The sequence below is a fragment of the Pseudopodoces humilis genome, chromosome 30, assembly GCF_049639895.1.
Source record: "Pseudopodoces humilis isolate 2021_Gansu_Grassland_sample_001 chromosome 30, ASM4963989v1, whole genome shotgun sequence".
NCBI lineage: Eukaryota > Metazoa > Chordata > Aves > Passeriformes > Paridae > Pseudopodoces > Pseudopodoces humilis.
In genome coordinates, this window is record NC_142229.1 from 2,952,297 (window position 1) to 2,974,372 (window position 22,076).

General features: G+C 57.7%; 4 protein-coding genes across 6 annotated transcripts; 2 read left to right on the forward strand and 2 right to left on the reverse strand.

The window, feature by feature from the left end:
- The first annotated feature begins 722 nt into the window (after positions 1 to 722).
- On the forward strand, positions 723 to 8,943 carry ASH2L (ASH2 like, histone lysine methyltransferase complex subunit). Of its 2 annotated transcripts, XM_014259556.2 has the most exons (17): positions 723 to 783; positions 958 to 1,028; positions 1,311 to 1,456; positions 2,144 to 2,232; positions 2,533 to 2,627; positions 2,716 to 2,811; positions 3,034 to 3,129; positions 3,342 to 3,417; positions 3,929 to 3,946; positions 5,293 to 5,386; positions 6,139 to 6,356; positions 6,538 to 6,705; positions 6,787 to 6,980; positions 7,334 to 7,426; positions 7,548 to 7,646; positions 7,941 to 8,000; positions 8,384 to 8,943. In XM_014259556.2, exons 3-17 carry the CDS (start codon positions 1,338 to 1,340, stop codon positions 8,489 to 8,491), a joined length of 1,623 nt encoding a protein of 540 aa, XP_014115031.1. In that variant the 5' UTR covers positions 723 to 783; positions 958 to 1,028; positions 1,311 to 1,337; the 3' UTR covers positions 8,492 to 8,943. The 2 variants fall into 2 exon arrangements, with proteins under 2 accessions (XP_014115031.1, XP_087924351.1); XM_088068225.1 differs by lacking the exon at positions 3,929 to 3,946.
- Positions 8,944 to 9,264: 321 nt separating this feature from the next.
- On the reverse strand, positions 9,265 to 12,283 carry STAR (steroidogenic acute regulatory protein). Its single transcript, XM_005530841.2, has 7 exons — positions 12,142 to 12,283; positions 11,323 to 11,436; positions 10,947 to 11,074; positions 10,705 to 10,863; positions 10,094 to 10,278; positions 9,819 to 9,912; positions 9,265 to 9,648 (listed from the first exon to the last, which is right to left on the reverse strand). The coding sequence occupies exons 1-7, from the start codon at positions 12,203 to 12,205 to the stop codon at positions 9,541 to 9,543; spliced, it is 852 nt and encodes a 283-aa protein (XP_005530898.1). The 5' UTR covers positions 12,206 to 12,283; the 3' UTR covers positions 9,265 to 9,540.
- Positions 12,284 to 14,617: 2,334 nt separating this feature from the next.
- BAG4 (BAG cochaperone 4) lies at positions 14,618 to 21,868 on the forward strand. 2 transcript variants are annotated; one of them, XM_088068215.1, is made up of 4 exons: positions 14,618 to 15,149; positions 19,093 to 19,332; positions 19,924 to 20,172; positions 20,525 to 21,868. In XM_088068215.1, exons 1-4 carry the CDS (start codon positions 14,712 to 14,714, stop codon positions 21,011 to 21,013), a joined length of 1,416 nt encoding a protein of 471 aa, XP_087924341.1. In that variant the 5' UTR covers positions 14,618 to 14,711; the 3' UTR covers positions 21,014 to 21,868. The 2 variants fall into 2 exon arrangements, with proteins under 2 accessions (XP_087924341.1, XP_005530897.3); XM_005530840.3 differs by lacking the exon at positions 14,618 to 15,149 and adding an exon at positions 17,596 to 17,652.
- On the reverse strand, positions 15,443 to 17,463 carry LSM1 (LSM1 homolog, mRNA degradation associated). The gene is made up of 4 exons (XM_005530811.2): positions 17,351 to 17,463; positions 17,032 to 17,100; positions 16,436 to 16,551; positions 15,443 to 15,914 (listed from the first exon to the last, which is right to left on the reverse strand). The coding sequence occupies exons 1-4, from the start codon at positions 17,394 to 17,396 to the stop codon at positions 15,744 to 15,746; spliced, it is 402 nt and encodes a 133-aa protein (XP_005530868.1). The 5' UTR covers positions 17,397 to 17,463; the 3' UTR covers positions 15,443 to 15,743.
- Positions 21,869 to 22,076: the final 208 nt, after the last annotated feature.

The window sequence follows — 22,076 nt, forward strand, 5'->3', positions numbered from 1 at the left end:
TCCTTCTCCCCATCCTTCTCTCGTTGCCTTCAGCCTTATCCATCATTCCATCCATCCATCCATCCCTGCCTCACCCCTGCATTCCTCCGGTTCTTCTCTTTCTCCCGGTCCTTCTCTCCCTGCGTCCCTCCCGGGGTCGTCCCCACCACCGTCCCTCTCTCTCCCTCCCTCCGTCCCTGTGGCCGGGGGTCGGGGGGGCCACCCCCGCCTGCCTCTGCTGTCCCCAGAGCCGCAGAGCCCGGGGCTGCTGGGGACGAGTGACCCGGGGGCATCCCCAGCCCAGCCCGTCCCGTCCCGTTCCGTGGAGAAGGGAGCGGGACCTGGGGCACCCGTGCGCCCCAATCTCTCTGGGGTGGGGGTGCCCACGCGGGGACCCCCCCGCCCGCCTCTCAGAGAGGAGGCGCTCGTCCCTCCCGGGGGGAAACCGCCTCCCGCGGGGCACTGGGAACCGGGGACCTGCTCCCGGTTTCTTCCGCCGCCGTCAGACCCGCGCCTCCCGCCCAGGCTGCGGCGGGTGACGTCACGGCAGTGGAGGGTGACGTCACGCCTCCCCGCGCTGTGCTCCCGGCGGCCGCCGCCAGGGGGCGCCCTCGGCCGCGGCGGGGCCCCCGAGCCCAGCGCTCCTCCACGCGCGAAGTCCCGCGAGATCCGCTCGCTTCTCGCGGGAGCGCGCGAACAGGGCGGCGGCAGCGGCGCCTGAGGGCCCCGAGCCCCCCCCGGAGCCGCCCCCGGCCCCGGAGCCCCCGGCCCCGCCAGAGCCGCCCGCCGCCGACGCCGAGACCGGGGATGTCCCTCCCTGGGCGGGCCCCTGGGACCCCCGCACTCCCCGTACCCTAAGGGCTCCGCGGGACCTGCCCCGTTATCAGGGGAACGGGGATGGGGGTCCCTCGGCCCGGGCGACAGCGGGTCCCGGCTGTGCCCCGCTGCGGGCTCCGCTCTGACCCGTGTGCCCTGGCAGGGCCGACGCCGCCGTGGTCGATGTCAGCGCGGGCCTGGAGACCGAGTCGGCCCACGGGAAGGAGCCGCTGGTAGGTGCCGTGGGCAGGGAGGGCTTGGTGCGGCCCCGACGGGAGCGTCCCCCAGCGCCAGCGCTGCCTCCTTAAAAACTTCTTCTGGAAATTAAATCTTCACCCGTGTGGCTCATCCTCACGAGCTGCGTGTACAGAACAGCTCCAGCCTGCTCGCAGCGAGGCCGTGGATCAGGGGAAAGGATTTATTCCCTCTGAAATGCCATCGTGGCACGCTGCTGCCCGAAGCCCGTGTTGCCTGCCGCGGGCACGCTTTGATTCCCAGCCCTGCTCCGCTTCCAGGACGCTGCTGGGGACGGCGCCGAGGCCATGGATGTCCAGGGCGGCTCGGGGGACGAGGAGAACGTGCGGCAGCTGGGCGAGATCGAGCTGCAGTGTGGGATCTGCACCAAGTGGTTCACAGCTGACACCTTCGGCATCGACACCACGTACGTGACCGCTGGCAGGGGCAGCACGCCGCTTTGGGAGCAGAAGTGGAGTGTTTGGAGTCTGAGTTCCCAAGGACCTGTCCAAGGACCTTGAAGGTTCCCAAGGACCTTGAACACTTGGGAACTGGTGTGTTGTGTAAATAAAGCTTTGTCCATGATAAAAGCACCCCCACTGAGCCTCTAAGATATTTCTGGTTTTAGGGAAGGAAGAACTGATTGGATTTTAACCTGGAATAATTAGTTTCTTAATGCAGTGTAGTACAGAATAATTAATTTTCTTTCACTCCAGGAAGGACATTGAGGGGCTGGAGCACGTTCAGGAAAGGGAACAGAGCTGGAGAAGGGTCTGGAGCACCAGGAAGTGCTGAGGGAGCTGGGAAGGGGGTTCAGCCTGGAGAAAATGAGGCTCAGGGGAAACCTTGTGGCTCTGCACAACTCCCTGACAGGAGGGGACAGCTGGGGGGGTTCGGGCTCTGCTCCCAGGGAACAGGGACAGGGCAAGGGGAGGTGTCCAAGGAATCGCTGGAGGTGGCACTCAGCTCTCTGGGCTGGGGATAGGGTGGGGATCAGGCACAGCTTGGATTCAGTGGTCTCAGAGGTCTTTTTAAACCTCAGAAATTCCGGGATTCTTTAACCTGATATAATAACTACGCTGTACCCACCCCTAACAAAGCTGCTTTCTCCTAGGTCTTGTCTGCCCTTCATGACCAACTACAGCTTCCACTGCAATGTGTGCCACCACAGCGGGAACACGTACTTCCTGAGGAAACAAGCGAGTGAGTTTGGGAAGAGCACCCTGGGAGATGTTTTGTGCAAGATCAGCCTGGGGGGGTTGGTTTTGTCTGAAGTCGGTGGGAGGGCTCTGCTGAGACTTTTGGAAAATGACCCAAAATCCCATATTTACACCCATGTGTGGCTTCTTCAAGAAGTGTTTCACTACTAATTTATGAGGTGATGCAACTGGTTCAGTGAGGGCTGAGTCAGGACAGAATTTGGGAGGTTTTGCAGTTCACTGTGTACACACAGTGATCTTCCCACCAAGTGTAACTGTAGCCCTGGGGTGTTTGGTTTCTCAGATCTCAAGGAAATGTGCCTTAGTGCTCTGGCCAACCTCACGTGGCAGTCGAGGACACAAGATGAGCACCCCAAAACGATGTTCTCCAAGGATAAGGTTTGGCTGTTTGGGAACCGCCCGCGGGCTCACGTCAGTGATGGTGTCAGTGAGGAGGAGCTCACACCAATGTTTTCTGTTCTTGCAGGATATTATCCCGTTTATTGATAAATACTGGGAGTGTATGACAACACGGCAGAGGCCTGGGAAAATGACTTGGCCCAATAATATTGTCAAAACCATGGTAAGAATTGAGGGTAAATCTGTGGAAGAATTCCCACAAATTTTGGGTTTCTGACGTCTGTGTGTGCTGAGGGCTGGGCTTGGAGCTATAGGGTGAAGATGCTGATGCTTCTTCAGCAGCTGATTTACCTAATACATAGCAGTAGGAACTGCTGGGATTTAAACTCTTGTTAATGAATTTGTTATGATGTTACCCTGTGTAACTCAAACTCCTCTGTTTTAGTGTAAAGAAAGAGACGTGTTCCTGGTGAAAGAGCATCCAGACCCAGGCAGTAAAGACCCAGAGGAAGATTACCCCAAATTTGGGCTTCTAGACCAGGTATGTGATGGGAGACAGGAGGAAAGTGGGGAGCTGAGAGGGGAGTGGGGGGTCCCTCTGGTAGCTCTCTGCTCAGTGAAGGGGAAGATCTCTGCTGTGAGCCTGTGTTGTGCCAGCAGTGGGTGGCAGCCCCGGTAGCTGGAGTGCCCTGCTCAGACTGGGAGTGTTCCCTTTGACCAAGGCTGTACAGCAGATTATTTGATCTCTTGCAGGATCTTGCCAATATTGGTCCAGCCTATGACAACCAGAAACAGAACAACACCGTGTCCACGAGTGGAAGCTTAAATGGCAAGTTCTTTACTCAGCAGGGGTCTGGGTATTTGAGACTATGCTGCATTTCCCATGGGCATCTGTGCAGTTAAACTGTTAAACTGTCCTGTGAGCTGAGCTTATGCTCAGAACAGTCTCACTGTGCCTTTTCATAGAAGGATTAATTTTATATCTTGGGAAGGTTCAGCTGTTTCTTTAGTGTGACCAGGTAAATCAAGATGCTCGCTGAAAGCTGAGCTTGTCACTTTGCTCTTAGAATGGTTTTAAATTATGTCCTTGAGTTATTGAGATTTCCCATCTTGCTGAGGGTAGTCAGGGCAGCCTTGCTGTAGTAAATGAACTATTAATGGGTTTATATATCAATAATCTTTATTGAGCACATCCCAGTAGTACAGACAGGAGGTATTTGGGTCTTTTTAAAGCAGGTTATAGATGGCTCAGGTGTGTTGTTTCCATGTCATGCACTGGTTGCTTTTTATTTCATTTCTGGGAGACTGACAAACATGTGGTGCCACTTCTGTTCTTGCAGGTGGAGCCTCTCTGGGAGGTGAATATTTACCTTTCAGCTTCTAAAACTTAAGTATTGCTGTTTGCAAAGCTTTCCTTGCTCGATTCTCTTAGAAGCCAAAGTCAATCAAAAATTAAAGCGTGCCCTGATGTGATTGCAGTTGGACTTCAATACAAACCAGCAATTCCATTCTTTTATCTTAGTAGTTAGAAGCTTTTAATTGCCATATTCTGCCCTACTTGGCTGGTTTTGTTTATTTATTTTACACTTATGTTTATTTTTTCTGTATCAATAGACCTGATGCTGTCATTCTAATGCTTAAACAATTGGTCTGAAATTTACAGTGCAATGGTTTGGGCAAGTCATTGTTGACAAACTGGAGATCCTGAATGTTTGTCTGCACTGAAATCAGGGCGTGCAGCTGGATCAGGTCATGTTTGTGCAGAATATGGCATTCCCTGGATGGTTTGGATCCCTTACACCATAAGGGAATGCTGGTGATGAAACAGCTGACTGGATTTTTAGTTACCACGCAAATGTGGTTCGTGAAGGTGTTTATCTACAGTACATGAAATTTCCATAGTTTTCTTTATAAATCAGCAGTGATATATCTTTGGAAATAGCAGGATGATATAATACCTGTATGATTTAATTAATTAAAACATGCTGATATTAGTTGAATTAAATTTAACTTGTAACCTTTCCTAACCTTCAGTTTTATAACTGAGTGCTGAGTTCAAACTGATTTGCTGCTCAATAATAATAATAATAATAATAATAGAACTGATTTCAGTAGTACTGAAGAGAAACACCTCTTGCTTTTCATTGTTCCTCAATTTAGGTGTGTTTTATTTTGTAGATGGAATTGAAAATTGAGTGCTTATTGCTGGTTGGTGTCAGTGTTCCTCCAGCACAGGGTCACTGGGTTGGTGGCTGTGCTCTAGGATGGGATTCTGCTGCTCCTGCAGAAAGATTTGGGCTGTGACTGGAGTATCCATTAATAGCAGTAGTAATAATAATAATAATAATAATAATAATAATAATAATAATGACCCTGAAGTGGATCCCTGTGCTGCTGCCTGTAAATCTTCTGATGACAGAAAAGATTCTTAATTCTCACCTGAAAAGCTCAGATTGAGCTTGTTTTGCTGCTCAGTCTCCTTTAGCTTCTGCTCCAAATTCAGACACCTCAAAAACTGACCAGAAGCCACATAAAGCTGTGGATTTTGCTGTGCTCGTTGGCAGCGAAGTCTGGTTCACATTAACTGTGGACAAAGGCACCTGAGCCCACGGGTTGATTTTGGTTTGGCTGCTCTGCCCCTCTCTGCCTGGAGATTCCGTGCGGGCGAGCGGCAGCTCCTGAGCTGCCTGCTTTGTGTGTCCAGGGGGAATGGCTGCCGGGGGCAGCGGGAAGGGCCGAGGGGCCAAGCGCAAGCAGCAGGACGGAGGGACCACGGGGACAGCCAAGAAAACCCGGAGGTGAGAGCAGGGGTGCCGTGAGGGGACAGGGGTGGGCACAGGGGTGGGCAGAAGGACAGGCACAGGGATGGGCACGGGGGTGGGGACGGGGTGGGCACAGGGATGGGCGCGGGGGTGGGGACGGGGTGGGCACAGGGATGGGCACGGGGGATGGGGACGGGGTGGGGACAGGGATGGGGACAGCGGTGGGCACAGGGATGGGGACGGGGATGGGTGCAGGGGTGGGTGCACGGGATGGGTGCAGGGGTGGGCACAGGGGATGGGTGCAGGGATGGGGACAGGGATGGGCACGGGGGTGGGGACAGGGGTGGGTGCGGGGACAGGCACGGGGGTGGGCTCGGGGCTGGGCAGAAGGACGGGCACAGGAATGGGTGCAGGGATGGGCGTGGGGATGGGTGCAGGGATGGGCGTGGGGATGGGGACAGGGGTGGGTGCGGGGATGGCTGCGGGGATGGCTGTGGGGATGGGTACCAGTCAGGGACAGCAGCACTCAGATGCTCTGAGCTGCCTTCCAGCTATCTCTGCCCTGGGGGGGTGTCTGGGGATCACTCCAAAGCCCTGTGATGTCACTGATGACATCACAGATGATTGATGAGTCACAAGCTATAAATGATTTGCAGTGGATGATTGTGCTCGTTTCACACAGACACGAGTGTGTGTCCCCTGAGCACAGGGACAGCTCTGCAGGGGGGTGTCCTGGGCTGGCATGTGACAGCAGCTGGAGATGCCAGCGTGGGGTTTCTGTGTTTCAGTGACCCGTTGTTCTCGGCTCAGCGCCTGCCCCCTCACGGGTACCCTCTGGAGCACCCCTTCAACAAGGACGGGTATCGCTACATCCTGGCCGAGCCTGACCCCCATGCACCTGACCCAGAAAAGCTGGAGCTGGACTGTTGGGCAGGAAAACCAATTCCTGGGGATCTGTACAGAGCCTGCCTGTATGAACGAGTCCTCCTGGCGCTGCATGACCGAGGTACAGAGCCCGTTAATCTGTGCAGGTCGTGTTTCCTCACAGAGGCGTCTCGGTAACCTCTCGTTACCAGGCAGAGCTGCTCTCAGAGGTGCAGAGGTTAAATCCACCTCTGTGTGTTCACTTGCCTTTTGACACCACCACATTAAAAATCACAAATGAGTGATCGTGTGCTCCCCTGCAGCTCCCCAGCTGAAGATCTCTGATGACAGACTGACTGTTGTTGGTGAGAAGGGCTATTCCATGGTGCGAGCCTCGCACGGCGTGCGGAAGGGAGCCTGGTACTTCGAAATCTCCATGGATGAGATGCCTCCAGACACAGCTGCCAGATTAGGCTGGTCACAGCCTTTGGGTAAATCATTCTCCAAAACACTTCTCAGTAGCTGCCCCTGCTACACTCCCTGTGTTCACCATGAAACATTTGTTTCCACAGGGAACCTTCAAGCCCCTCTGGGGTACGACAAGTTCAGTTACTCCTGGCGCAGCAAAAAGGGAACCAAGTTTCACCAGTCCATAGGGAAACACTATTCCTCTGGCTACGGACAGGGCGATGTCCTGGGATTTTACATCAGCCTTCCAGAGGATACTGAGACAGCCAAATCCCTGCCTGACACCTACAAAGACAAGGTGAGGTGCACATTCACTGTTGGATTAAGCATTGGCAGGTGGAAAACAGGAAAATGAGTGGCTGTGGCCTCACTCGTGCCCCTTTCCGTGCATCCTTCCCATCCTGCCTCTCAGTACCTCTGTGGTTCGTGGGGGAGAGGCCCAAAGTGTTGATCTCAAGAAAGGAAAATTCTCCTGGATGGGATTGCCCACATCTCCTTTCACCTTCCCCTCCTGGCTCTCAAATCTCTGAGCTGTGGGAGTCACTCCTCACAGGTACTCTGACACCAGGCATGCCTGGCCCTGAGCAGGGCAGGTGACAGGTAACAGTTCTTCAGGCTTGTTCTTGATGTTTGCTGCTGATGTTGTTTCAGGCTTTGATCAAATTCAAAAGCTACTTGTACTTTGAAGAGAAGGATTTTGTGGACAAAGCAGAGAAGAGCCTAAAGCAAGCCCCTGGAAGCCAGGTGAGTTGTTGCTGTCACTTCAGCACGTGCCTGGCCTGAGTGAAAGGGAGCAGGGACTAATTCTGTCAGGGTTGCTGTGTCCTCACAACCACCATCAGTGGGAAAACCCTTCATTTTCCAGATCATATTCTTCAAGAATGGTGTCAGCCAAGGAGTCGCCTTCAAGGACATCTTTGAGGGGGTTTATTTTCCTGCCATTTCTCTGTACAAAGGCTGCACGGTAAGTGAGGGGTCTCTGAAAGGGAATTCCTAAATCCATCAGTTTCAGTAATGCACAAAGTGTGGGCACTCCAGGAGTGTGCCAAGTGAAAAGGAAAGATGGGAATCACTCTGGAACAATCTTGCTGTTCACATGTGTAATGAGATTATCAAATTGCTGAAGTAACATCAGCAGTGTTTGTTCCTGTGGGCTTGCACAGGGTGTGGGGAGGCTCAGGAGTAGGAAGGGGTGAGGACAGAGCACTAGAGAAATTTTCCTAGATTTTTAGATTTAATGAAAATGTACATTCCACAGGTTTCTATAAACTTTGGGCCATATTTCAAGTATCCACCGAGGGACATCACTTACCATCCTGTAAGTAGAACTGAAGCTTCTCCCCCTGTCTGAGAGCCTCATTGTTTAAATCAGAGATATTTTGGGATGATTCATACCACACCTGTAACTGTCCTTCAGTCTCAGTACCTGGATAGTGTAGCCAAAAGGATCGTGTTTAAAAATATGTGAGGACAGATATCCGCATAAATCGTTAAATTTTAATTAAGTAATAGGTGCTGTTATCTTGTTCCTCTTGACAGATTGTTGCCTGCATTGGCCTTATTTGTCAGTAAGGGAACTGAGTTGTTGTTCAAGGAAACACTTGGAATTCCCCCCCTGCCACTACTGTTTTGAGGAGGGAAACAGCCCTGGAATGTCCTGGAACTGTCCAGGAGTGGAGCTAACTCTGCTTCCCTCTGCAGATGAGTGACATGGGCTGGGGGGCCGTGGTGGAGCACACGCTGGCCGATGTCCTGTACCACGTGGAGACAGAGGTGGATGGCAGGAGGAGCCCACCCTGGGAGCCATAAACGCCCACCACTGTGGATTTACTGCAGAGGAGCATCCATCTCTCTCAGTGACCAGCCAAGGACCCGACAGGCCGAGGTGGATGCAGCCCTGGCTGGCAGGTGTTTGTGTGTGTGTGTGTTCACAGCTCCCCACTGCCCCTGCCAGGCAGTTCTGGGGTGTTTGGTGCTCGTGTGGGGCCTTTCTGGGAGCCCCCAGTACCATTAGACTGTCACTGGCTGGAGAAGGGGGTGTAACAGGTCAGGGTGTAGCTGGACCTGCCAGGTGTGGGTACAGTGACCCCTGTGCTCAGGTGTGTTTGGCTGATGGTGACCAACAGCTCCCAGCCAGGACGGCTCTGTTGGAACGACACGGCTGCATGTTAGACTGAAATTTGGGCTTCTGTCCAAACTGTATTTTTTTCCCCACGGACTGGAAACCACTTTAAAAATAAAGGCTTTAACTCTTCTTTTTATTCTTGTCTTGTAAATTGTTACAAGTGACATTTGTACTTAAAGTAGCTACAGGTGGAGATCTTTCGAGTGCACAGGTGTTAATGGGGCCTCTTGCTAATGATCATCATTGCAGAGTTTGGGGTGAATAAATTATTTGACACTTCTTATGTGTTGGTACAGGAAAAAATAAATTAGAGCTGCTTTGAGGGGAAGAGAAAACAAAAATAAGTGCTGTGTTTGAGTTTTGGGAGAGTAAAATTTGAGGTTCAGTCAGGCCTGTGTTTGCCTCACTGAGGATGTACCTTCCCAGCTGTCTCCCTAATAACTAATTAGTCCAGAGGTTTAAATGTAGACAGCACTAATTATAGCTTTATTTATTCACTGAAAGTAATTAGGGAGGGTGGAGTTGGCTGACTGGGCCAGCACATGCTCAGTTAAGGGACTGCAGGAATTAAATTTGTGATCCTGCACTTACACAATGAGCTTCAATAAATAAACCTTTCTATTTACTGGTTGTAACTGTGCATTAATTAGTGGAGTCTGCTGCTCAAGGCCGTGGTGAATTGGAGTGACAGGGTTCCATACTTTGCCCCTGAAGGAAGCCCTGCACAGGGTGGTCAGCAGGTCACAGGCACCGGCCGGGCCAGGCGCTGCCGGAGGTGTTTGGCGAAGTCCACCTGTGTCTGGGACAGGACCTGGTTGATGATGGTCTTGGGCAGCCAGCCCTGGGGAGGAGCAGACACAGCCTGTGAGCAGAACCTGCCCCCCGGCTCCCCCCAGCCCCTGGCCCCAGCCCTGGCCCCAGCTCCCCCCAGCCCCAGCCCCCAGCTCCTCCAGCCCCAGCTCCCCCCAGCCCCAGCCCCGGCTCCCCCCAGCTCCCCCTGGCCCCCCGTACCTTGAGGTCGATGCTCAGCAGCCAGGTGAGCCTGGTCTGGGAGGGGCTGCCGGGCAGTGGCCGCAGGACCATGCAGGTGGGACCATTCTCAGCCCTGGTGGGGGAGAGGCCCAGCTCAGACCCAAACCTGAACTTTTCAGCCTCAGAACTGCACTTTGGGGTTCCAGCAGCAGCTCCTGCTGCCCATAGAAACCCAGCGACAGTGGGCCCATAGTAAAACCCTTCTGCCCTGCAGGAATCTCCCTCCCTGCACACACAGAACTGGACTGTGGTACCTTATGAACCCCTCCTGCTCGGGCATGGCCCCGTAGGTCGTGGACATCCCGGCCAGGACACAAGTGGAGCCGCGTCTCTTGGAGCACCGGACGCTCACGAAGTCCCGAGGCCCAACAATGTTCCCAGGGGTCGCGGCTGCCTTCTCATGGGTGATCACCGTGTCCTTCCCAATCTTCTCCAGAATCTGCAGTTTAGAATTAAACTTTCATTTCAAGTGTTTACTGCAAGCACAGATAAAAGCTGCCTTTGGTTACCAGGTGTTCATACAGGGTCTGACAAAGACTTGGTGTTTACAGTGACAATAATTCCAAATACTTGCTCGCCCCCAGGTGCAGAACTGTTTACAATTCCTGGGTGAAAAGCTATTCCCTTACTGCTTCTCTCATTCCTTGTGCCTTGGGGCTATTTCTTCCCCAGATCTGCCCCAATTTCCAGCAGAACTGGCTGCTCCTTGCAGGAAAGTGCCTTTCCTGCAGAATTAGTCACACAGAAGCTGCTCCAGACTCACCTCTGCTGCAGCAGCGACACAGATACCACAAAAACTCCTCTACATCTGCAGCAGGAAACAGAACACAGGCTGAGTGTGACAGGTCTGACACACATTTCCTACCCTGACTTCTTTGACGTTGGGGTTCCAGTCTCCCATCTGCTCCATGTTGTCCACCAGCTCTCCATACACTGTGTCCAGGGGCTGGTCCACCACCACCTCCAGCCGGAACACCTTCCCCACGTCCGGCAGCACCTTGCTCAGCACTTTATCTCCATTGCCCTGGGGAGGGGATGGCAGAGTGAGCACCAGAGCTGCTCACAGGAGGAGGGCTGCAAGGCAGGACCGCAGGGCAGAGCACCCACCGCCACCGTCTCCGTCTTCCAGTCGTCCTGGTCCTCAAGGATTCTGAGCGATTTCTGCAGCGCTTCCTCCCCTTGCTTGATGTAAGACATTTCCATCTCGCTGAAGGGTTTCTCCTCCAGCCTCGAGCCTGCCAGCAGCAGACAAAGGCAGGGCTGAGTTCAAGGACAGAATTGAGTGCCAGATGAGCTTTATCTACACCAAATTCCCTTCTCTGTGCCCAGGGGATGGGGATTAAACCCATTTCCCGCTCTGCCTTTGGTTCAGCAGAAGCACAGCCCACCCTCAAGCAGGTTTTTCCCCAGCTGCTCTCTGGAGTCCCAGCCTGTGACGGTTTCCCCACAGCAGGAAGGAACAGACCCCTGAGGTGTCACTCACTGAGCAAGGAGCTTCTCCTGCGCACCTGGTGGATCCAGGTGCCGGGTCCCGGGCTGCGGCTGGCCAGCCTGCTCAGCTCCTGGCTGATGGCCACGGCAGCTTGTCTCCTCAGACCTGGGGGAGAGAGCGTGTCACCCGCTGGCACCACCCTGCCCGGGCCTTGCCGTGGGCTTTTCCCCAGTTTAAACATGGACAAGTCCCTGCTTGTCACCATCTCGGTGTCCCTACAGGCACAGGGGGCAGGTGGATGCCATCGCACTGCCCTGGCACAGGTTGGCCTAAGCAATCCTGGGTTTGGTTCCAGCTCCGAACCACTCAGCAGCAAAAATACTGAGGAGCATCCTGCAGGTGCCCAGGAAAGAGCATGGAAATGGAGCACAGAGGTACAAACCCCTCACAGCCAGAGGGAGGGTGACCCAGAGCTGCTCACAGGGACAGGAGCCAGCCCCTCAGGCCCCAGTGACAGGTCTGGTAGCAAAAAGGGTTTTAGGGACAGTAAATCCCAGAACCCAACATGCCACAGAGTGGGGAGAACATCCCTGAGGTCCCGGCCACCACCCTGAGGGGTACAGAGAGAAAGAGGGTCCTTTCTGGAGCCTGGGACTCAACAGGAGCTTTTCTAATAAACTTTTGTCAGAAACTCCCTCTGTGCTGCCCGTGACAGCAGGGAGAGAATCCCTGAGCCCCGGCCTCATCCTGCCCCAGACAGACGGACAGGAGCTGTCCTGACCCCATCCCACCCCAGACAGACGGACAGGAGCTGTCCTGACCCCATCCCACCCCAGACAGACGGACAGGAGCTGCCCCGGCCGTGCTCACCGGTCATGTTGCGCAGGTGGCGGTAGGAGATGGCAGCGCAGAGCTTGGATGTGGCTGGCAGCATCTCCCTGTGGGGTGGGAGCTGTGGGCTGGGCAGTGGCTGTGGTGGCCTCAGCGGTGTCTGTCCGTCCGTGCCGGCGCTGCTCTGGCCCAGCCCTGCCGTGCACGGCCTTAAGTAGCGGGGGCTGAAGGATTCTGCCCCGTCAGCCGGGAGATAAGAGCGTCAGCCCGGGCTGGGCCCCGCGGGCCAAGGCCAGCCCCGGCTCCCCACGCATCTGCGGCTCAGCCGGGCACGGGGCTGGGAGTGTGCTGGACACGGCAGAGCCCCGGGCACCGGCAGCTCCCGGGGCTGGGAGTGTGCTGGACACGGCAGAGCCCTGGGCACCGGCAGCTCCCGGGGCTGGGGGAGGCAGAGCCCCCAGAGCCCCCTGTCCTGCCGGGACAGACCTGTCTGTGCCAGGGACAGACCGCACAGCACACGGACCTGGGCGCCCTCGCAGGGACCACACGCTGTGACAGGCAACATCCTCACAGTCACACCATCATCACGGCTGGAAAAGACCTCCAAGGTCATCGAGTCCACCCTTTGATGGGTAACAATGGATAATGAGGGGTAACAAGGGATAACGACGGATGGCGTCATCTCACAGCACAATCGTCGCGGAATAACGAGCCAGGCTGGGCCCCTGCAAACACCGTGTACAAGAACCAGAAGAGCCCACAGAACACTGAACATTAAATACACCGAGCTGCTGAGCCTGGGACTGAAGTGAGGGGCAGCCCCCTATTCCCAGGCCCCGTTATCTGCCCCAGGACACGGCAGAGCAGCGATAACGCTCAAGGCTGAAATGACATTTCTGGGATGAATTACGGCCTGGAGATCAGCAGCCCCAGGAACCTGTGAGTTACAGCTGCTTCCTTTGACGTCAGCCCCTGCACCCTCCTGCAGGGAGCCTGACCTTCCTCCCCCATTCCAACAAGCTGGCCCAGGGGGAGGTCACCCCCTCACTGTGCCAGCAGCCTGGCCCAGGGAGCCCTTTGTCTCCCCCCACCTGTCCCCAGCTTTCCTGAGATGATTCAAGTCCCGCCTGCCATGCAGAACGGTCCTGCTGCTCCCCGGGCTGTTCTCTCTGCTGCCACTCTCCACTGTGGGCCAGAAAACACCTCAGGTCAGCGTGTGGGGTTAGACCGAGGTGCTGGATGGACAGCAGGGAGCCCGAAGCTGCACTAACCCTTCCCAAAACGTTTCCTGGAAACCCCTCTTTGCAGCCATGCTCCCACAGGTGTGACTCCCAGGTGATGGCACAGCTCTCCCCATCTCTGTTCTTCACCCACCTGCTCCCCCCTCCCTGCCCACAGCGGGGAGGGAAACCCAGGGGGGTTTGAAATCCCCGAGTCCCAGCCAGGAGTGTCCGGCCAAGCACACGCAGAGCACTGAGAGCTCGGGGACACCAGAGACACCCCAGAACTGCCCCCAGCCCTCAGTCCCCCTCCCTGAGAGACAGGGGGACACCAGGGAACAATCCAGGACTGTTATCCCAGATGGAGCAGCCACTCCCAGCACAAGGCCTCGGCACAAGGACACGCACTTGTTTGTGAGGAGAGCCAAAACAACCCTTGCAGAGCTGCCCCTCTGGCTCCGGGCTGGGGGGCAGGACCCCATCTGTGCCCTCAGGAGGGGACACAGCCACACTGCCACAGCACCTGAGGAAACGCTGCAGGTGACCAGCCCCCAGAGCACGATACCGACCCCAGAAGGCACCCAGAACCTTCAGGGGGATCTGGCTGACTGGGACACCCCAGCCCCCCCTGGGACACCCCCAGGCTCCTGCACAAAGTCACCACACGGCCCCATTTGCATCCACTTAGCAGGGCCTGACACACAAACCTTCACAAATGCACAAAATGTACAAAACCAGAACCATGCCAACCAAAGGCACTGGAGATTCACCAGGGCACCTGAAGGACCCAAAGTTCCTGGGGCCACCACGGGTCCCCCACCCTGCCCAGCCGAGCCACCTTCGAGAGCATTCCCCTCCCAGCCCCTTTCCCATTGCAGTGCCTGGAGCAGGGGGCTCTGGGGGGTGGCTCTGTCCCTCCTGCTGCAGCACAGCTGGGGATGTCCCCCCATCCCACGGCTGCCTGTGGTGATTTGGAGAGTGCAGACAACCCACAGCCCCCGGTGCCCACAGAGGTCACAGCTGATACTGTGATAAGATAATGGGCTCAAAAGCAGCCAGAAGAGCTCCATGTCTTGACCCCCACCAGCTCTTCACAGCCCCCAAAACCCTGGGCTGCAGGGCTGGGACCCCACCTCTGGGACTGGCCCTTGCCTCTCCCCAGCCATCACTGCCCTGATCCTCCTTCACCCCAAAACACCCCCCAAACAACCAGGGACAGCAAAAACACCCCCAAAGAGCCATCCCCTCTTGACAGAGATTTCCAGCCACAGGAGCCAGCTCCATAAATGCTTTTTATTAAATTTTGTTAGAACAAGAAATAGTGTTTCCTTGTTTAAACCTTTGCTACTCCCAAACCCACAACACCCACTCAAGTCCAACGGGGCAGAAATGTTTCCCCCCAAAGTGAGTGGTCCCTGGGCCAGTGAGAGGGGGTCAGCACTGGCCACAACAGCTGTCAGCTCTCCAGGACAGTTTTGTTCAGCCCCAGCAAGCAGAGCTGGGTTTGGCCCCTGTCCCCCAGCACAGACTCTTCACCCAAAGAACTCCTACTGCCCTCAGGGGAGCAGCCTGAGGTTCCACAGGGATTGTCCCTGCCAAGGTTTGCCCTTCCCTGCCCACACCCAGGAGGCTCCTGGAGCCTGGCAGCTGCCCAAAGCCAGCCCCGAGGCCAAGGACTCTTCCACCTCCAGGAGGGCCGGGACACACCGGGGACAAAGGACTCTCCAACCTGACCCAGCTGTAGCGGCTCCCCCTGAGCACCGAGTGAAGAGGGGCTGGAGGTCCAGGCTCTGCAGGGCCCCAGGTGCAGCAGCTCTTCAGCAGCAGGTAATTAGTGGCTTCAGCTGGTAATTAGCAGGCTCAGCTGCAGGGGAATGGCACAGCCTGGCCGGGGGGTAGAGGCAGTCTTTGTTGGGGTACAGGGGTACCCAGGTTCTGCTGCCCCTCCCAGAGCAGGATCTTGCCACAGGCTCCAGCATCCCCTCGGAGTGAGCCCAGGGCTGGGCCAGGGGTCCCATCTGTCCCTGCACAGCACAAAGAGGGGACAAGAGCTGGCCTGAGGGCTGCTCGTCCTGAGAGAGGGGAATGGTCAGGACCAGAATACTGGAAAACCATCGATGTCAGGATCAAGGATTTATTTACATGTCAAGGAAAACTCTCACCCAGTCACGTGAGGAGGAGAAAGCAAACAAACCCAAGGAGCAATGATTTGCCTCCCAAAAACAAATGCTTGCACTCCCAGTGCGCTGGGCCCTCCTCGTCTCCTTCTCCTGAAGGAGACTAAAGGCATGATTTGTGTACAGTTACCAGCACCATGGAAAATACAATCTGAAAATGAAAACCTGCCTTTCCACGGAAACCTGTCCCTGCCCGGGCGGGTGACGGAGCAGCCGTCGCTCCCTGCGGGCGAGGGGCAGCAGCTCAGTACTCATCCAGCGTGTCCGCCCGCGGCACCGAGAGGCCCCGCTCCTTCAGCGCCTGCACCTTCAGCTTCTCTGACTCCTGCTTGGCCTGCTGCTCCACCCGCTGCTCCTCCAGGATCTCCTCGATGGACACCTGCTGCAGAGGTGTGTCGCTCTCCTTCTCCAGGTCCTGCAGGAGAAACGACCCCTCCAGCTCTGCACGGCATCCCTGGAGCGCGGGGTGCCTGTGAGCCACACACCTTCTGTGAGTCCCAGCAAAGGGTGGGGGTGACAGAAAACTGGAAACACTCTGAGGGGTGAGGAGCTGGGCAGGGATCCCCAGCACAGCCCTGGGAAGGGGCTCCTGGGGACCCCAAAGCAATCAGCGCTCAGCTCCTCCCGAGCCATGCCAGATGGTGTCCCCTGGTGCAGAGCCAGCAAGGAGGTAAGGGACAGCCAGCAATGACACTCCTGCCACACAGGCTGGAGCTTCCCCACAGCTCCCTCTGCATTGTTCTTTGTCCCTCATGTCATCCCAGAGGGGCTGTGGCAACAGGAGGCACCCCTGCCCTGCAGGCTGGCGTTTCCGTGATGGTTCAGCCTGAACCGGCCCTGGAGGCGGCTCCAATTCCAGCCCAGCAGAAGAGCAGACAGACAAACCACGAACACCCCCAGCTCAGGCCAAGACTGCAGTGGGAGCTGGGCACTTACAATTTCCCCCAGCAGCACCACATTCTCGCCCCTCACGACGAAGATGCCCCGAGGGATGTCCCCGTACTTCTTGCCCACGTGGATGCGCTCCACAGTCTGGTGCAACACCAAGTTTGCTGCAGCAACGAGAGAGACAGAAAATCACCGACTTTCTACTGTGAATTGCGGCTGAGCAGCGTCCCCCATCCCACCAGGCACAGCCCCAGAGCTGGTTCTCCATCCCTCGGTGGCTGCTCTGAGCAGGGTCACTGAAGCCACCGACACTCCCCAGCTCAGCACCCCCAGCTCCCACCGGGCAGGAGCTCAGAGCCCCGCGCCGAGCCCCCCGTGCCCGCGGGAGCTCGGAGGATGACGGCGATGCTGGTGCTGCAAGTTCTGGTCAAGGACCGAGCGCTCGATTAGAGGATGAACATCACCCGGCTGCTTCTGCTCCAAGAGCGATGCCGGAGCGCCAGCGCAGGATGCAATCGCGGGAGGGGAGCTCCCAGGCGTGGGAGAAACCTCCGTGAAGCACCAGCTCCAGGGGGACACGAGCAGGGGCGGGTGTTTAACCCCCAGCACAAGCACACTCGGAAACTCCTCCTGCCCGGCCGTACCGAACTGGTCGATGCTGCGCAGGAACCCGATGAGCGTCCGGCCGTCCCGCAGCAGCACCAGGTGCTTCTCTGCGGGAAACGAGAGCGGCGTGTCGGCCTCGGCCCCCGCGGCTCCGGGAGCCCCGCCCGGGGCAGCGCCGCGCGGGGCCGGAGCCCACGGGGGGCGGCTCGAAACGGGAAGAGGGGTCCGGGCGCCGCACGGGGAACCGCAGGGTGGGACCCGGGGGAGCGGGAGTCCGGACCCCGGGGCGGGGCGGCACCGACGGGGCACGGAGGGGACGGGCCGGCCCTGGAGCGGCGGGGGCCCGGCCGCACTCACTGTCGATGTCCTGGATGAGGCTGGCCGTGCCGGGCATGTAGTTCATGGTGCCGCCGCGCCCGCAGCGGAAGCGCCGCCATGCGCCGGTGCCGCCGACGCCCCGGAACCGCCCGCGCCGGGCGGGGCCCACCCGGCGCTGCCCTTTTAAGGCGCGCAGGCCGTGCGCGCGGGGCGGCCGCTGATTGGCCAGCGCGGGCGGGCAGCGGCCGCCGATTGGGCGCGGGGCGCGCGGGGGGGCGGCCTTGGCGGCGGCCATGGAGCCCCGCGCGGCAGGGGCGGGCCCGCCGGCGGCGGCCGCGCAGGTAACGGGACATGGAGGCGGGCCCCGGGACGGGCACGGCCCCCGGGGTGGGTGCGGCTCCCGGGACGGGCACGGCCCCCGGGGTGGGGGCGGGCCCCGGGGCGGGGCCGGCCCGCGGGAAGGGCGCAGCTCCCAGGACGGGCACGGCCCCCGGGGTGTCACGGCCGGTGGGGCGGCGCTCAGCCCGGCCCTGTCCCGGTAACGGGCGCACAGGACGGTCCCGGGTCACGGGCAGCGCCCCCAGCCCCGAGCCCTGCCCGCCGCCTCCCACGGCCGCCGGTTTCTCGTGGCTCTGCTCGCGGGCTCCTCCGGGCACGTAACGGGGCAGGAAGGAGCGCGGGGAGCGCTGCCGGCGGAGCCGCTCCGCGCTCCTGGGGCACGTGGAGAGCGCGGGGATCCCGGGAATGCGGGGATCCCGGAGCGGTGATCCCGGGAATGCGGGGATCCCGGGAATGCGGGGATCCCGGAGCGGTGATCCCGGGAATGCGGGGATCCCGGAGCGGTGATCCCGGGAATGCGGGGATCCCGGAGCGGTGATCCCGGGAATGCGGGGATCCCGGGAATGCGGGGATCCCGGAGCGGCGATCCCGGGAACGCGGGGATCCCGGAGCGGGGATCCCGGAGCCGTTTCCCGAGCGGCAGGGTCACGGTCCCGTGGCTGGGCATTCCCGGATCCGTTGCCTGCGGGATTTATCGCAGCTGGGTTTTGGGCTCCTGTGCGAGCTCCGTGTGACGGGAGCGGCTGTGCCCTGCCAGAGCCGGCTCTGCTCTCCAGCCACGGCTGTAGTTTGGTTTATCCAGTGGGACACCCGACTGGTCTGGCTCTTCCATAAATCCTGGCACGCAGGTTGTACAGTCTGCGCTCCGGGAAGCAGCTCAGGGGAAAAACTGCTTTGCCCTAAGGTACAGGGAGTCATTCCCTGAGCTCCTGAAATCCTGGGCTTCAGTATCCCCTCTGCAGTCAGGTGGAAACTCATGTTCCCTACACATCAGTTTTGGGATGGATCCAGGTAAATCCTCGGATGTGCCCTGGCTGTGCAGACCTTCCATACAGAGACCCACACAACCTGCAGCTCAAGGAGCTGAGCGCTGGCTGGTGGAGCTTGTTTGAATCGTGTCTCTGTGAGAATGAGCAGGAAAATGAACTTTCCTGGAGCGTTTTCTGTGCTCTGGTCGGGGATGCAGTGCTGGCACTGGATCCTCTGGGAGCTGCTCGCTGTGAGAGGCTGCACACCTGCCCCTGAACCAGACCTGCTTAAGCTCAGTGTTAGACCTGGTACAGCCAGCTTAGACCACGAGAGCCTCAAACTGGGGCAGATCAGCTTGAGGGCAAAGGAACCCCCTAGTTAAATACTGCAGGAAGGGCCAGTTCTCGTTCCTGGAGCGCCTGTGTCCGTGTCCGTGGCCCATCGCCTTCCCTGTGCTCTTCCCTTGTTCCCAGGCAATGGATTCTCCCTACGCCAACGGAGCGTACAGCCCCCCGTACCCGCACTACGCCAGCCTGCCGCAGGCACGGGGCTTCTGCTGCTCGGGGCCCCCGCGCAGCCCCTACCCCACAGAGCCCGCCGGCTTCTACCGGCCCCCATCGCCCGCTCCCGCCTGGAGCTACGGCCCCCCGGAGTGTCCCCCCGAGGGCTCCGCGCTCCGCAGGCAGCAGGTCCCCGGCTACTCCCCGCCACAGGTAAGGGGTGCTCCCAGCCCCGGCTCGGAGCCCGCGGGTCCTGGCATGGGGGGTCCTGGGGCCGTGGAGCTGGGGGTCCCCGTGGCTCTCGAGCACCTTGTCCTGCCTGGTTTTACTCGTAAAAAAACTGGTGGTCACCCTGTTCTCTGGAGACCCTGAGCTCGGGCTAGGAAAGCAGGAATTGGGCAGCCAGCCTGAGCTGCAGCTGCTTCCCAGAATCCCAGGATTGCTGAGGTTGGAAAAGACCTCCAAGATCCCAGAATCCAACCTGTGACCGGTCCCACCTTGTCACCCGGCCCAGGGCACTGACTGTCACGTCCAGTCCTTCCTTGGACACCTTCAGGGATGGGGACTCCACCACCTCCCCAGCCATAATGTTCCAATATTTTACAACCCTTTCCATGAAGAAATTCCTGATGTCCAACCTGAACCCCTCCCCTGGCACAGCTCGCGGCTCTCTCCCCTTTTCTTGTTCCTGGTTCCCTGGGAGCAGAGCCCGTCCCCACTGCCCTGTCCAGCTCCCAGGGCTGTCAGAGGGTGCAGTGCTGGGGGTGACCCCAGCTGTAATTCCTGTTCCCCCCATCCTTTCAGACCCCTGGAATGCCGATGCCGCAGTACCCGTACGGAGACAGCAGTGCAGGGCTCCCGGGGCAGGGCCCGGTGCCACAGCCCCGAGCCCTGGAGGACACGTGGGGCCCCCACTCTGTCTTTGGGGTGCAGCCGCGTTACGCCTGGCCCGCGGCCTCGGGGCACGGCAGCCTCTACGTGTCCGATTCACAGCCACCCTGGAGCGGCAGCGGGGCTCCTTCCCACCCTCCCACCTGGGAGTCACAGGGACAGGTGAGGTCCTGTTTGCATGCAGAAGGCTTAAATCCGTGGCTGTGATTCCGTAATGCACTGGAAGGACAGGATGTCCTGGGGTGGCTCTTGAAATGGGTCTGACAGGCTTTGTCTGGGTTGGATCAGGAGTTAAGAGACTCCACGTTTTTGGTCCCCAGGCAGCAGCAGCCCTGATGGGGGTTTGGGGGCTCAGACTCCTCCTCTGGACAGGTGCCCCTTGCTTTCTAACATGGGGACCAGGGCACAGGTTCCTGTCCCCAGCATCCCCAGCACTGTTCGGTGCAGGATGAGAGCAGAACCCTCCGTGTTTAAGGGAAATGCACTTAGAGATGTTCTCTCCCTCTGACTGCAGGACTCTGTCTACGACAGACCTGAGCAAAGCCCCAGCCAACGCAGTTACTATTCTGATGTCAACCAGAGGCACTCTGGGGTGGGGAATGAGCACAGGATAGCCAGGGCTGCCCCGTCCCAGCCGCGGGTGCAGTACAGTGCCCAGCCCCAGCTCTATGACCTCGCTCCACGGAAGCCCGTGGCCGGGAGCCGGGAGCTGGGCTTCAAACCTGCTGAGCAGCCTTCCACAAACCCTGCAGCCATGCAGCCCGAGATTCAGAGGATCCTCCATGTGATGGGGGAGGCTGAACAGCTGGAGGAAGAGGTGGAAGAATTTGTAGGGAAAAAGACAGATAAATCCTACCGGCTCCTGGAGGAGATGTTGACCAAGCTGCTGCTGGAGCTGGATTCCATTGAGACTGGGGGCCAGGACAGCGTCCGGCAGGCCAGGAAAGAGTCCGTCCACAGAATTCAGGCCATACTGGAAAAACTGGAAAGAAAGGGGCTGTGAAAGCACATGAGCCACAACACACAGCCTGTTGTTGAGGTTCCAAAGAGTTTCAGTTCTCTTAAATCTCAGCTCTTTCTGCTACGCACTATTGACAATGGAATAGCAATAAGCCCTGAGTTAACAAATCAATTCAAACCCATCAAAAATCCAGCCCAGAAGCCCAGCCCTGACGAACAGCTCAGCAAAGGACAAATTGCGAGAGGTTTGAAGCAGCAAAAGTATTTAATGAAGATGTTGAAGAGAGCTGGGCCAAGGATGGAGCCCTGTGGGGTTGTGTACAGTTCCCCAGAGCAGGCCCAATCTCTGGGTGTCTCCTACAGTCACAGCCAGTCTTTCAACACTCGTCAGATGTGCTGCAATGTGCAGCCAGCAACCAAGACTCTGGGTTTGTCCTCACTGCCTGTAATTTCAGCTTCAGCTCCCTTGCCATAAACCCCGTGTGTCCTCACAGGGGTTGTTTGGGTTTAGTGCACTCAAGGAGCAACACTGAGGTTCTGGAGGGAGGGACTGTGCTGGCACATGTCACCTTGTGCTGTTCCTCCTGTGGTGCAGAGCCAGTGTGAGGTGTCCCTGTGGGAACAGACTGGGAATCCCGGTTCTGCCACTGGAAAGGAGAAGTGCAAGTCAAGGAAAGAACAAATGCAGGATGCTTGCAAGTGATTTCCAGGTCACTTGGTTCAAAATCCCCTGTTGAATGTCCCTCTCCATCCTGCGAGTTTTGTGTCCCACTGTGCAGCACCACGGAGGGAACAGCTCGGCCTGTTCCAGCCTCCTGGTTACCACCTGCACAGAACTCACTGCTATGTGTGACACTTAATAAACCCTGACAAGTTTTAAATGTTATTTTGTAATTGAGATGTCTCAAAGCCTCTGTTTCTTTAAGAAGTCGTTGGGGAGGTTTTGTAACTCAGACTTAAACTCCAGCCCAGTTCCATTCAGAGGTGAATGGAACATCTGAGAAGGCTGTTTTGGGGTGCCAGGGTGCCCCATTGCCTCCCAGGCAGTGCAGATGCTCCAGGAGCCTCCAGCTGTGGCTCTAGGGCCAGTGGCTGAGTTGTGGAAG